Genomic DNA, 13901 nt, shown 5'->3' with positions numbered 1-13901 from the left:
GAAAATGAAATAAATCATATCTTACTTTAGTAGAATTGCGTTCGATCATAAACGTAGGGTAACTATTTATAAATTAATACTATATTAATACATATATAGTATACACATGTATATATTTTTTGTATAACATTGTTGTCAATAACATAATATATATATCTATTATAAAGTACATATATTATTTGTAGTATATATTATTTAATTCATATGCATATATAGTATATATAGTTTATATGCACATAAAGTATATATATAGTATATATATTTTTTTTTAGTTTGTTGTCGATGAAAAACATAAGAGTAAACATTTGGTAAACATAAGAGCTAGTCTGCCGTTTGTCTGCCTCTTTACAACCATTTAAAATAGCATCAGCCGCTACCTGCATCTGACAGCGCATCAAGCTGACAACCCTAGCAGGTTAACATCAAATTGACACAGCCAATCAAACTAAGCTCTGATCGCATACCTTCATCCTGACAGCTGATAACGCTAAACTGGTATATGGAATCGTCTATACAGTTGGCAAAAATAAAACTCCTCGCATGGTCCGTGGTGAGTCCAGAGTAACCGACTATAATACATATACTGGCTGACAGAATGACACTGAAGGATAAATATATCTGGCAGCAAATAAGTTACATCTAACTGGAGTAAAACACGATGTTTTATAGCAACTAGCACCAACTCAACTCGTAACATTTTGCACTTCAACTGCTAATCAGCTGTCACCCTCGCCGTAACTGGCAGCTTTTAGAATTTTCTCTGGATAAGACAGTTCTCAGCTGTTTAGCATATCATTTAAAAGCTTGGGCCAGGAATTTAAATTATTTCCAACACGACTGTAATTTGATAAATATTCCAACAGCAATAGTGTAGAGAAACCTGGGTGCGTCAGTATCGACGTGTTATGCTCAGCCAACAAACAAATCATATCTATAGTAAAGCGATGGTTGTATGACACATGACGCAATAGGAAAACAAGACCTAGGTGGGCGCACAAGTGAGACGCCGTTGGTTACTAAGGCTGTTTCCAGGGCACAAAGATGGCGCATCGCACAGGTGTTTCGCTTCAGCACAGCAACACTGAATGATAACAGAATAAGAGCAGCGCATGTGTTTCCACGATGTCTTTGCAGCATCATATGAGGGTTTATCACTATACTATTGCTGTATGGAAACTAAGTACAGTGAAACTCGATTAACTCGGCCTTCACGGGACCGAGAGAAAGTGTTCGAGTTATCAGAGCGCTCAAGTTACGAGAACACTGTCACAAGCGCATGTATTTATCAGTACATATACAAACCATACATAAATCAAAAGCATTGATTGCTTGTTGCAAGTTAAGGGGCCTCTCATGTAATGTTTTAACAATTTTTATCAGAAAGTATAAATATTTTCCTATTACTTGAGATTTGCTTGTTTTAGGTAATGTGACTGCCAGGACGTTTTGAGATTAAAATAGGCAAAACTTGATTGCGGTTGAAATGCTCAGCAAAAAAAAGACTTTTTTTAGCATTGTAACAGAAACCAATTTTGCCGAATATTCTTGAAGTTTATCTGAAGGTTACCTCGCTTCTCCTTGCTTTCGGAAGGCTATCCCCAAGCGGATGTTTGGTAAAATTTGATTTTTTTCAAACCTTTAGAAGAGTCGTAAACAAAAATATTTTGCCGATAGTGGTAATAATGACGCCTAAGAACTACTACAAGTTTATGTTTATCTCTATGGCTTAGAATAAAGTGACATTCTAAAGCGATAACAGTGGCCGATGGGCAAAAAAATGTTCAAGTTAACGAAGTTAAGGTCGAGTTATCTAAAGCAATTTATCATTGCGTGGGAACGGACCAAACAAATCCCTTCGAGTTAACCATGTGTTCGAGCTATCCGAGGGCGAGTTATCCGAGTTTCACTGTAATTATATTTTACGGTTAGACAACTCCAAACTGGACAACCTCTATTTTAGCTTATAAGAGCAAGCGACACTCTGACAACCTGACATAAACTTTCTAAGCTTTCTAATGAAATGATATGATAGGAAAAGCACAAACCAAATATATAACAGCTCAAGGCATAAAAACACTTACCAAACATTTGCCAAACCATTATATTGAGCAGTATTTGAGCCAAAAACTTCTTTTTTATTTCAGTTTCCGGGTGATTACACAGTTATAAACGTATTATACTGAAATATTAATTTGAAAACAGAAATAAATTATGATGAATGATAACTTCCCATTTGAATAACTACAGTAACCATAATATTTGAGCTTTGTAAAGATTCACACCTACAACCTGACGTCAAACTCATTTCTAACGCACATGAACATGTAACAAGGCAGTGACTTCTACCAATGATAGTAATAATCCACATACTAATAACTACAATCACAACAAACCATTTATATTTCTCTACTAACCTATCACTACCTACTACTTATTTGAAAAACCTGATATTCATCTTTATCTCAGTGTTCTTCATTCCTTAAGCCATGAACCTACCTATTCATCGATTACTGTATGTCACCAGCTGATTAACTCATCTACATAGTAACTGACTAACCTAACTAGTGATTGACTAACCTAACTAGTGATTGACTAACCTAACTAGTGATTGACTAACCTAACTAGTGATTGACTAACCTAACTAGCGATTGACTCACCTAACTAGCGACTGACGAACCTAACTAGTGGTTGACTAACCTAACTAGCGATTGACTCACCTAACTAGCGACTGACGAACCTAACTAGTGGTTGACTAACCTAACTAGCGATTGACTCATCCAACTAGTGATTGACTAACCTAACTAATGATTGACTTACCTAATTAGCAATTGACTCACCTAACTAGTGATTGACTCACCTAGCTAGTGGTTGACTAACCTAACTAGCGATTGACTCATCCAACTAGTGATTGACTAACCTAATTAGTGATTGACTTAGCTAACTAGCGATTGACTCACCCAACTAGTGATTGACTCACCTAACTAGTGATTGACACACCTAACTAGTGATTGGCTCACCTAACTAGTGATTGACACACCTAACTAGTGATTGACTAATCTAACCAGTGATTGACACACCCAACTAGTGATTGATTCACCTAACTAGTGACTGACTAACCTAACTAGTAATTGACACGCCTAACTAGCGATTGACTAACCTAACTAGCGATTGACACACCTAACTAGTGGTTGACTTACCTTGCTTGAGACTCTTGCCATGGTAAGTAAATTTGTGTTTAGCCTGTGGCTCGGACTTTTGTGTCTTGTAGCTGCGCCTTAGATCCCAGACTTTTATACAGCTAAAACACCATATAATCCTTTACGTTGTTCACTAGTCATGATCAACCAATATGTTATATCAACCTGTCATGGTATGTCATCTATTGTGGCAAATCAACCTTACATCACGTGCCAACCAGTCATAACATGTATTCTAATCTATCAGAGAATTTCAACCGACCACAGTACACTAACCTGTCATAACATGTCAGTGTTTAGATCCCAGGGCTGATACTCTGAAAGAAACACCCACCTGGATAGGCCCAGACTTGGATATTGTACCCCCAATCACCTGGTTGGTCAATTTGAATTTAGATATTGTACCCCCAATCACCTGGTTGGTCAATTTGAAATACACCCCCTAAACACTGGGAGTTCCCTATAGGAGGCCCTGGTTCCACGCCCTGCTAAACATCCTATATGATTCATGCATTAATAAAGCAGAAAAAAACTACAAACAAAACTCCGAAAGTTTTTATTTTGGATTTTTCGTTTGTTTAGTATTGCAAAAACGATCGTTTTTTCTTCTGCAAACGGATTATTTTTTTGTTGCTAACAGAGACCAATATATTTTAGTTTATTATTGGTAAAAAAATTAAACAAAAAAAGGCAATTAGCTAACCATAAATCAATTTATAAAAACCGTTCGTGTGGTCACATAATAGTCGCTCTGCCCACTAACGTTGGTATCAAAAAGTGACAAAATTCCGCTATGCCTGCAAAAGGGTTAGGCCTAATAAAACTGATTCCAAACATCAACCATCCAATCATCATTTTTCATTTACAAAGGAAAACATAATGATTATTAATTAAATAAATATCATATGATTCATTCTGAGTATATTGCTAAAGGGTTGCTAAGATAATGCAGTGTCGACTGTCTCTTTAACCTTCCTTTCCCGTCAGCAAGCAAGCAGCAGCAATATGCATTAAAGTGAAGAGAGGAATTTCGGTGCAATTTCTTTGGCCGAATAAAGCCTCAATGAGCATGGGCCTTTTTACTGGCTTGGTTGTGGAAACCCATCCCCTAAAGTAGCAAATTCACTGACAGTGCCCATGGTCTAACCCCCCCCCCCTAAAACGTGATTTTGAGCCGAACCTAATGGGCCTTTTAGGGGGGAGTATCAGCCCTGGGGTTTAGACCTGCCATGCTATTTCAAATAATGCCAACCTATCCTATGACTTTTTGTTATCTGACGGTTACAATAGCCTCATCTAAAAACCTAATCTAATACCATATTAAAACTCTAAACTTGTAGGACTCAATGAAGAAAAACATGAATCAAATAGACTGAACATTTTTCCAAAGAATTTATGTTTTAGAGGTAACTGAAGAAACATAATGATTGCAGCACATCTGATGGAGTGTGTATATTTGTTATAAATAGAAAAACAATAGTTTGAGTGTAAAGCTCTTGTTGCCTAGGAGAAGCTTTTTAGTTCTGTCTATTTTTAATCTTTCATTAATAAGAATATCAATCAGCGTGTCACTAGAAACTAATGCTCTGTTATTGACCGATACAGGCGTTACACATGATCACACTCCATCGTGAAGCATCGGTGGTTCAGTGGTAGAATTCTCGCCTGCCACGCGGGAGGCCCGGGTTCGATTCCCGGCCGATGCATTTTTGTTCCAATAGCATTTCTCAGATATTTTTCATTTATCCATTTCAAAACTGCGATGTTCTCGATGTAACTAAAGAAACATAATGATTGCAGTACACTGAGTCTGATAGAGTATCTACATGTATATTTGTTATAAAGAGAAAACAAATGGTTTTAGTGTAAAGCTCTTGTTGCTAACGAGAAACTTATAGCTTTGTCTATTTTTGATCCTTCATCATGAAATATCAATCAGTTGTCATACTCAGATACTAAAGTTCTACTAGCAGCCATTTTTTATTTCTCAGTCAGTTAGAAATGCCCTGGTGCTCCTTTTGGAGATACAGATGTTACCCTGATAACTAACATTCGTGTTACGAACAGCGGTAAATACGAATGGCGTTGTGCGTACAGACACTACCATATAACTATTTTTTATATCTATATTTAATGTTGTATTAAAGCTCATTGCACTCATTGATATGCTTGCTAAAGTTTGCAGCCAGAACTGGCTTTTTGTGTGCATCATTTTTTTTGACGTCATCAAGTCGTTTGCACATGCGCTCGTTCACGAAAAAGCCGCCATATTTGTAGAAAACGACCGTTTTTTTTCATTTACTAATACTTTTAGATGTTGTTTTGATACTATAATAAAAAAATTGCAAACAAAAGCATCATTTTCAAAATATCATTGCAAAAGCTTCGTGTTTTTAACAATAAAATTGTCTATAAAGATGGCCGACAGTGATAAAATGACGTCGCGAAAAAATGAAGGATTGAATGCCAAGTTTATATGACTGCAATGATGCTATCAAATAATATGCTATAAACCTGCAAGCTTAAAAGTTATATAATGATCTATCAAATGCTACAAATATATATTTAAGAACAAGTGATGTAAACAAAATATAATTATAATACAACCAGAAACAAAAATTAACATTTTTGAAAGCAGAATATTTGCGTTGTTTGCTCAGCAGGTTCCGTTCTGATTGTCGCTTTTATAAGAAAGGATATTATCTTATTTTGGCTGTTCAATACCTTCTAACGTGACCTTTGACCTCAACTCTTTTATGTGCTGCTGAACTAGGCGATATGAGAGTCCAAACAATTTTTTTAGCAGAGCAAAACTTTTACGCTTTGCTATTTGAAAAACCTTAAGTGAAAATAACGATAAATATTTAGTCCATGCGCGCTGCACAAGTTATAGTCTGAGACAAACTGGGAACAAATTCGCTCCGGTCTTTGGGAGCCGTTTACCTATTTTTAGATGTCACTGTGATAGTCCTACCTGTCATTTTATGTCAATATAATATTTATACTTGCCATTAGATGTCATTATGAGAACCTCGCTTAATCATTGGATGTTACTGTAATTGACCAACCTGTCATTAGATGCGCATGAAATCAGAGTTGTCTCATCTTGAAAGCAGAGACCAGTAATGGACTGGCTGGTGGATTTGCGTGTCATTCGTGAACCTGATGAGTGAGCTAGCTTAATTTCATTTGATGTCGGTACGAGATTGCCTCTCCGCGCCACTCTCTGGTCCCAAATACATATGCATCCATCACGACCGCCAGTAGCAAAGACATCTGCAACATCAGAAACAAAATAATCATGTGAAGCAGTTCGTACATCTTACAAAGAATCAGGTGTCAGATTTCAGAAGTTTCTGGAAACAGCAAATTATGAATTAACAAATACCCTACAGGATGAAATTATTCGCGGAGGTAAATTTCGCGAAAATGTCTTTTTATGCATATTTGCAGACTAAATTATTAGCGAATAAATTAATCCGTAAAAGCAGCTAGCAATAGAGTAAAGCCTTGACTGCATTCAGAGGTTCTCATGAATGTTCATCGATTTGGAGGCCTTTGGTGAAGCAACAAATTGTGGTAAGTTATGAGCTTTTTCAACGTAAAGAATTGCGGAAGAGATTTTTTTAATGATAATGCCAGACCGAAATCCGAATAACTTGTGACAACTTTGAACAATTTTGTAAAGAAGTGTGATGCATTGGCAATGGACCTAACTTAAAGCACCAGCAATGATTTTTAAAAAGTTTGGAACTCGGCTACGTTTACTAACTCTGCCTAGCGGCTAGTTTTTAACTTGTGGTAGTAGTTATTCCCCTGTTAAAAATTCGCGGAATTGACTGCACATGAACTAGCGAATTATTAAATATATCGAATATTTTCATCCTGTAGGGTATATTATACAACTCATACTAGCAGGGAAGTAGCAGCAGTACTAAGAAGCATGTGATAGAGATGCTGCTGCGTGAAAAAGGGGAAGAAAACTTCTGCATTGCCCCTGTTGATGCTAATCGTTTCATTTATCTGTCACCGCTGAAGGTTCACATTTGATGGTAGAAATGTTTTAAATTCTCAACTTATAAACTTAGTACTGTAAATTATTAATAGAGATTCAACTACTAAACTTAAAATGTACAAAACTAAAAATGTTGGCTTATATTTGAAACTTTATTCCAATAACAATATTTTTGAATGTAAATTAACACACTGTTGGGCTAGACCTGACAAGTATTTAACGGAATCTGCAGATATTGGCATATTGTCTTTTTGGAGAAACACAGTAAAACCTCGAAGTACAAAAATAATCTGTTCCAAGATTTGTTTCGTACTGCTTCAGTTCGAAGAAATGAAAAGTTTATCCGTATACTATTCACGGAGTCGCTACTTATGATTGTATCAACATACAATTGTCTCAACATACAATTGTCTCAACATACAATTGTCTCAACGCACAATTGTCTCAACGCACAATTGTCTCAACACACAATTGTCTCAACGTACAATTGTCTCAACGTGCAATTGTCTCAACACACAACTGTCTCAATGCACAACTGTCTCAACATACAATTGTCTCAACATACAATTGTCTCAACATACAATTGTCCAAAGTGTAATGTCAAATTTAAGCAACTCTTTGACTCTACAGTGGAAGTAATTTTCCACACACCGAGGTCAAGGTTATTCATAGTAGTTTGTTAGACTGCAACTGAAAGCCAAAATAAAAAAACAACTTAAAAACACATAAGAAACTACAGAACAAGTTAGGAGAGTTTAATGTTAATTTATATTAGAGGTGTTACTCTGCAGGTTTATTCTTCGAAAGTAAAACAATAGTAGCAGAATGGATTATGTTCATAACACGAGGTTTAACTGTACCCTCCAAACTGTGGCAACTATTAAGTTTTCATACAGCGATAGTATAGCGACAGTTTGCCAGCGGTGAAACACTAAGCTGGGCTGACAAACAGATGTTTCCATAGAGCGCTATAGTAGAGCAATGGTTGCATGGCGCCTTAGGTCAAGGTTACAAGTTGAGCAAGAGAAAAGCAAGACCTTAATATGTAAGCAGAAATGTGACACCGTTAGTCGCTAAGGTCATTTCCATGGCACAGAGATGGTACGTCGCATGGGTAGTTCGCTTCCAAACAGTGACACTGAATCATAACAGAATGAGAGTGACACGGCAGTTTTCATGATGACATTGCAGTGTCATATGGGGGGGGGGGGGGGGGTGGTGTAACTTTGCTATCGGTGTATAGAAACTTAGTACATATACCAATATCTACCAACTCCAAAAAAGTAGGTCTAGTCAACTGTGAGCTGAAATTAGTTTTGAAGGGCCCACTGGGAATACTCACATGGGTCAGTTTTTCGAGACGCAATCGTTTTGAGACTTGACGAGTGTCCCTTGAATGTGTCTATTGTCTGCTGAGTGCTCACGTCTACCAGACAGGCTATTTGGTGACCAGAAGCGGTGACGATTCGAGGAATGTAGGGCAACCACTCTAAATCGAAGATAGCGTTTTTGTGTACGCTCCACCCTAGAAGGGAACAAACAGTGACATTATAGCAGATTGATGGCAAACAGGAAAATCAGATAAAATTTCACTGGTGGATAGAGCAGTACGAAGCTGTAGCAATGGACTCACGGGCTATGAGAGCAACTGGACCACGCTGTCTTGTGTTGAAGAGATACAGCATTCCATCTTCATCAGCAAGAGCGAGCACATGGCTATTGGAGATATCTTCACTGAACTTGATTACTGTCCCCGCCACAGACTCCTATTGTGCAATGTAACAGCAGTTATGTTTACTACTGGAGCTGACAGACAATTATCCTGTAAAAACTATAGGAGATGCTCTATAACATAAATTCAAAGTGACTTGAAGAATTTATGAATTTATTGACTTAAATTCCATATAACGTAAAGTGTAAAGTAAAGTGGGAAGTTCTCAAATTCGAATAATGAATTTTGATTTGAATAACGAGAAGTTCGTAGTTAATCCTAAAAATATCGCTTTCTCTCTTGTCGCACTTGGGAGAGAAAACGACGTATATCTCTATTATATATACTAGTACCCTCGGTCTAGTTCGGTCGTGAGAACTCGTCCACGTGTGTCAATAAAGCACTAAGAATAAGTAGGTGCACAATTATTCAGAAATACTTAAAGGTGATTGGTGCAGGTGGTAGAGTGTCGGGTGTATACAACGGGCTGAATATTATGAGGTGTAGTCTCTTCACAAGCTGTCTTTTATTGTAATCTCAAACATATTATTACATATATCAAAAATAATTTTTTTGTTTTACTTTATTTTAGACATACAAAATATTTTTTATGACTTTCTTAGGAGCCTTGCTGCCTAGAAAAAAGATGAAAAAATTGATTTAAATTGACATTGAACATTGTGCATTTTCTTTAAATATTTTAAAAATACCGTAGTCATGAACCATAAACCGAGTGAAAGTAATACAAAAATTAAAAATGTAGTATTAAAAAACTATCATTAAATAAAGCTGCTCTCCAAACCATCAAAGTTAAGGGAGCAGCTGTTTGGATAAAAAGCAACTTACCACATCAGGGCTCGCATTATGGTCACCTTGAACGAGATGTTTATCCTTCTGCAAGCTAGCAAACCGGGTCAGCAACCAATCATAAGGGAGTTTACGGTTAACTAAAACTGTGCCTGTAGTACAAAAAATCTTGAGTTATGGGAGGGGGCGTAAAATAGAAGTCTCCAACTCTGATAGCGAACTAAGATAGATTAATTATTAGCCGTTCCATGCTGGTAAAACCCGCTTTAGTATGTATTATAGCTTGCTATATCATATGCGATCCTGAGAAGGGAGCTAATCAGGCCATATACTACCGCAACGTACAACATACATCATATACTCCATTGTTTTCAGTAAACAGAGAGGTAATAGCAAAACCTGTGTGTCAATGGCGAATTGGTACGACACACTAACCTGAAATAAATTAGAAACAGATAGCATTAAAAATTGGCATAATATTCTTAATAAATACGTTCAGCTAAATGCTGTTTTCGGAAAAAAATGAATGAAAAGGATCATGACTTTAAAAATGACAAAACACAGCTGTAATACTATATACACACGCATGCAGCAGAACCTTAACATGCACTTGTCCTGATAAATGAATATTTTGAGATACAACAGAGAGTATAAAAAATATATATACTTTGATATATAACGAAATACGATTTTGTAATGAGTGATAACTGTACAGGCAACCAATAAGTGCAGTCGGTCTGTTAGTTGAATTTGTATCATTAATATGTCGTTCTAGTTCAGAGGAGTCGAACCGGAGAAGGAACTAACTTCAGTGAAATTTATGATATCCTTGGCAAGCAGCAGGAATTGGCCGACTTTGTTTAACTCTTTCACAGCCGTAGACGCATTTATGCATTTTCAATGGTCGACTGCCGTGAACGTATTTTTGCGACTTTCCCAGCAATTGCGTAGCAACTTAATTTTATTATTCATTGACAAAATAACCAACGATCTTTAAGACTTTTATGGTATTGACAGTGTTGCCCGAAGATTTCTCTATAAAATTAGCATACAATAGCGAATCAATTTTAAACTTTTGTTTGAGAATTTCCATTTTAAAAACGAACATTTTTTGTGTAAGTTTTGTTAGTACCTCCCGAGTTAGAAAACAAATAATTACTTGTGTTGATGACATTATAGCCGATTCAGATTTAGATTTTCATGATTACACAGATATTTAAATAGCAGCACTAACTCCGATGGTGGCGAAAGTAAGAGTTTTGTAAGAATAAGGAGCATTGTAGAGGATCGTTTTAGCTTCGTAGCGATCAGAGCTTCACATAGCTTTATCAATGCACAAAGCATAGATACGTTGAACTTTTTTGCGTAGCAGTGTTTGTTAACATGTTGACAAAATAAAATATATAACAAAACGTTGTAGATAGAGTTTGAAATTGAAAAAGTTTTGTATACATATCATGAAGTAATATCGGTAATCTTCAGTAAAATGGCTGGCAGTAGGCTGATAGCTAAATTTGTACATGGATAGCAGTGAAAGGGTTAAAAGGATACCCAGAGAAATCATCTGTAGAGAAAGCAAGTGCCCTTTTAAAGATACCTGTCACACAACATTTTATAAAGAAAGCAGAATAACTAAAAATCAGCTCGAGAATGTTATTTCATTTGGGTTTATCACACAGTTATTAGTAAACATGCGTAAATAAAAAGAGACTAAATTGTTCCTCTCATTCACTCCTGCTGCTGGCCTCACATCGTCTTTCATTGTGTAAGTAATTTCCTTCTTTTTTATGGATGTCATTAAAATTCATTATCATTTATCACATTACTATATTGTTTTATCATTATGTGTGTTTCATCATCACTTGTTTAATTGTGTATATTATATTAAATGTTGATATAATATACACAAATTATATATATTTTGTGTATATATATATATATATATAATTTGCTTCGGTTTCATGCTGCTAGAACCAACATATTACATCATTCAAAAAGTGAGCTTACATAATTGAAGTGATGCAAATGAAAATAATATCGCTATAAAGCTAAGACATCAAGCTTCAATTTGATGTATATTTTTGACTTTGTACACAAATACAAAAACTGCATCAAATTACAGTCTCTGGACTAGACCAATCCAGCTTAAATTACTTATAATGAATACTATTTGCATTTTAGCTTTTTTATTAAAGGTAAAGAACACTTTGGTTAAGCAAACACTTTTACAAATTACTCCAGAAGGTCAAGCGAGTCGTTCAGTCAGACAGTTGGTGCACTATTTGGTGGTAAATTAGCACTTTATAAAGTTCACAATTATATTAGGAAGCTGAAATATTAATTTTAAATAGTTTAAAGCAGTAATTTGTTCGCTATTTTATAAAACGATGCGGCATTTTCTAAAACTGTAACAAATTCCTGGTGATGAAAGGGTTGAAAACACTTTTATGGATTCAATGATCAATACTTATATGTTTTCAAAATAGATTTGTCTTTCTACCAATATCGAAACTACAAGTGACGAGTAGAAAACATGATCGTTCCTTAATTCGGTTATCGATAAAATCCCATTTTGACTACACGCTTTACATATTTATCATCTTGAAAATCTATAGTTAACAATATTTTACATCCTAAGTTCCACGGTGGTTTAACTTAAGAACTGATAAGACTATATTTCATAAGCTTAGAATATGGCAATGGAACAATTTGTAAACTATTCAGTAAAAGTTGGTGTGATTTAGAACTGAAACTTGTGAGGCTTTCTTTGCGGTGCACTAAGCTCTACAATTTTACAGATCTTCGACGCATTTAAAACAAGCTAAAGTTGTGTGCAGGTGTGAAGGCCTTTCTTTTACAAATATATATGCAAATATTTCCATGTGTCCTGCTAAATAAATAATATATGTCGGTCTATTTATATACTAGAATTTGTATGGTTGATCACAACGTTTTAGATGAGCAATGATAGAACGTATGCTTCGCTAACGCATGCTTTGGTTCGCTTTTTGCACAAGCAAAGCTTGACCAAGTAAAGATGATATGATTTCACAGGGTTGTATACAAGTATTAGCAAAAGCAGATAGTGTAATGGACAAATGCCTAAAAACCGAAGTCACGCAATATTACAATGAACATGATATGATACCTAGTACATTAGAGGACCAGCAATAAAGACATTCATCGTATACTTATCTACAAGCAGCTTAGAAACCTCCTGTGAAAGTAGCCAATGAGGAAAGAGACATCAATTGACGTGCCAGAAAACCATTAAAAGATATCAGACCTGTACCAGACACGACCAAAACAATTGGAGTTAGTCATCATTTCCAATTATTATACTCTCATGACGTACTTAAGACAAGTTCACTCAATTGCTAACACTCTGCAACATAAAGAACAGACCTGAGCTCCTAAACACTTTCTCACAGGCTAACAGAGACATTTATAAAAGAGAACAGCTCCAACGACTCAGCACCCATCGATCTATGTATCTTTCTTTTTTGCAAGGACCTGCTGAGGCTCCTTCTGCCTGCTGAAGGGCGTTCCTCTCTCGTTCCTCAGGGAAGAGAAAGGCTCCAGAGGCAGAGGAACGCCTCTGGAGCCTCCTTCTCCATCATCAGCTGATCCTCTTTTACTTCACTATCTCAACTACCAAGCCTCTACATATAAGGCCTGCCATGACTCTTATTTGACGTCGGAACTCGCAGCCGTAAGGACCGAGCAAGCAAACATGGACAACCGTTCGAGTAAGGGTGTAACTTTATTGGCTATTTTAACTTTTTGTCATTAATATTGTTTAAAATTTTGTTAGTTGTGTATTTTCATTGCTGGACTTATAGAATAAAGAAGTACCTTTTGCTGGTAAATATCAGTATTGCTTACAATAGCTTAACACCTTCACTTGTACCTGAACCAGCAATAATCAAATTAGTTCCCACATGACAAAGCAAAAGTGCACAAACTGAATATAATCAAAATAGAATGAAATGTGGAAGCAAATTTAACATTGACGTTGTGTGTGAAGCCGGAGTAGTTATGCATAACATAATTTCTCTACATTCACCCATAATAACAGTACTGGCATAATGGCTACTAGAACCTAGAACTTAGAACCAGCATATATAATATGTTGGTTCTAAGTTGCTCAAGTAAGGAATATTGCTTGGAG

General features: G+C 36.0%; 2 protein-coding genes and 1 non-coding gene across 3 annotated transcripts in view; 1 reads left to right on the top strand and 2 right to left on the bottom strand.

Annotated features, from left to right (window-relative positions):
- The window catches only part of LOC137396452 (uncharacterized), a 140377-nt gene that overhangs the window by 5451 nt on the left and 121025 nt on the right, over window positions 1-13901 (bottom strand). The window lies entirely within an intron of this gene.
- Window positions 1-13901, bottom strand: part of LOC137396451 (denticleless protein homolog) — a 36305-nt gene that overhangs the window by 17503 nt on the left and 4901 nt on the right. Inside the window, exons 2-7 of the mRNA XM_068082735.1 lie at window positions 9770-9882; window positions 8846-8978; window positions 8555-8737; window positions 6266-6473; window positions 3198-3298; window positions 465-569 (exon numbers count right to left, since the gene is read on the bottom strand). Of these exons, the coding sequence (XP_067938836.1) occupies window positions 465-569; window positions 3198-3298; window positions 6266-6473; window positions 8555-8737; window positions 8846-8978; window positions 9770-9882 (843 nt within the window). The remainder of the gene's footprint in view (window positions 1-464; window positions 570-3197; window positions 3299-6265; window positions 6474-8554; window positions 8738-8845; window positions 8979-9769; window positions 9883-13901) is intronic.
- Trnag-gcc (transfer RNA glycine (anticodon GCC)) lies at window positions 4833-4903 on the top strand. Its single transcript has one exon. It is a non-coding gene; the product is annotated as a tRNA-Gly (tRNA).

This window comes from Watersipora subatra, chromosome 5 (assembly GCF_963576615.1).
Source record: "Watersipora subatra chromosome 5, tzWatSuba1.1, whole genome shotgun sequence".
Taxonomy (NCBI): domain Eukaryota; kingdom Metazoa; phylum Bryozoa; class Gymnolaemata; order Cheilostomatida; family Watersiporidae; genus Watersipora; species Watersipora subatra.
The sequence above is the reverse complement of the archived record's forward strand: the minus strand, read 5'-3'. Positions and strand labels throughout refer to the sequence as shown.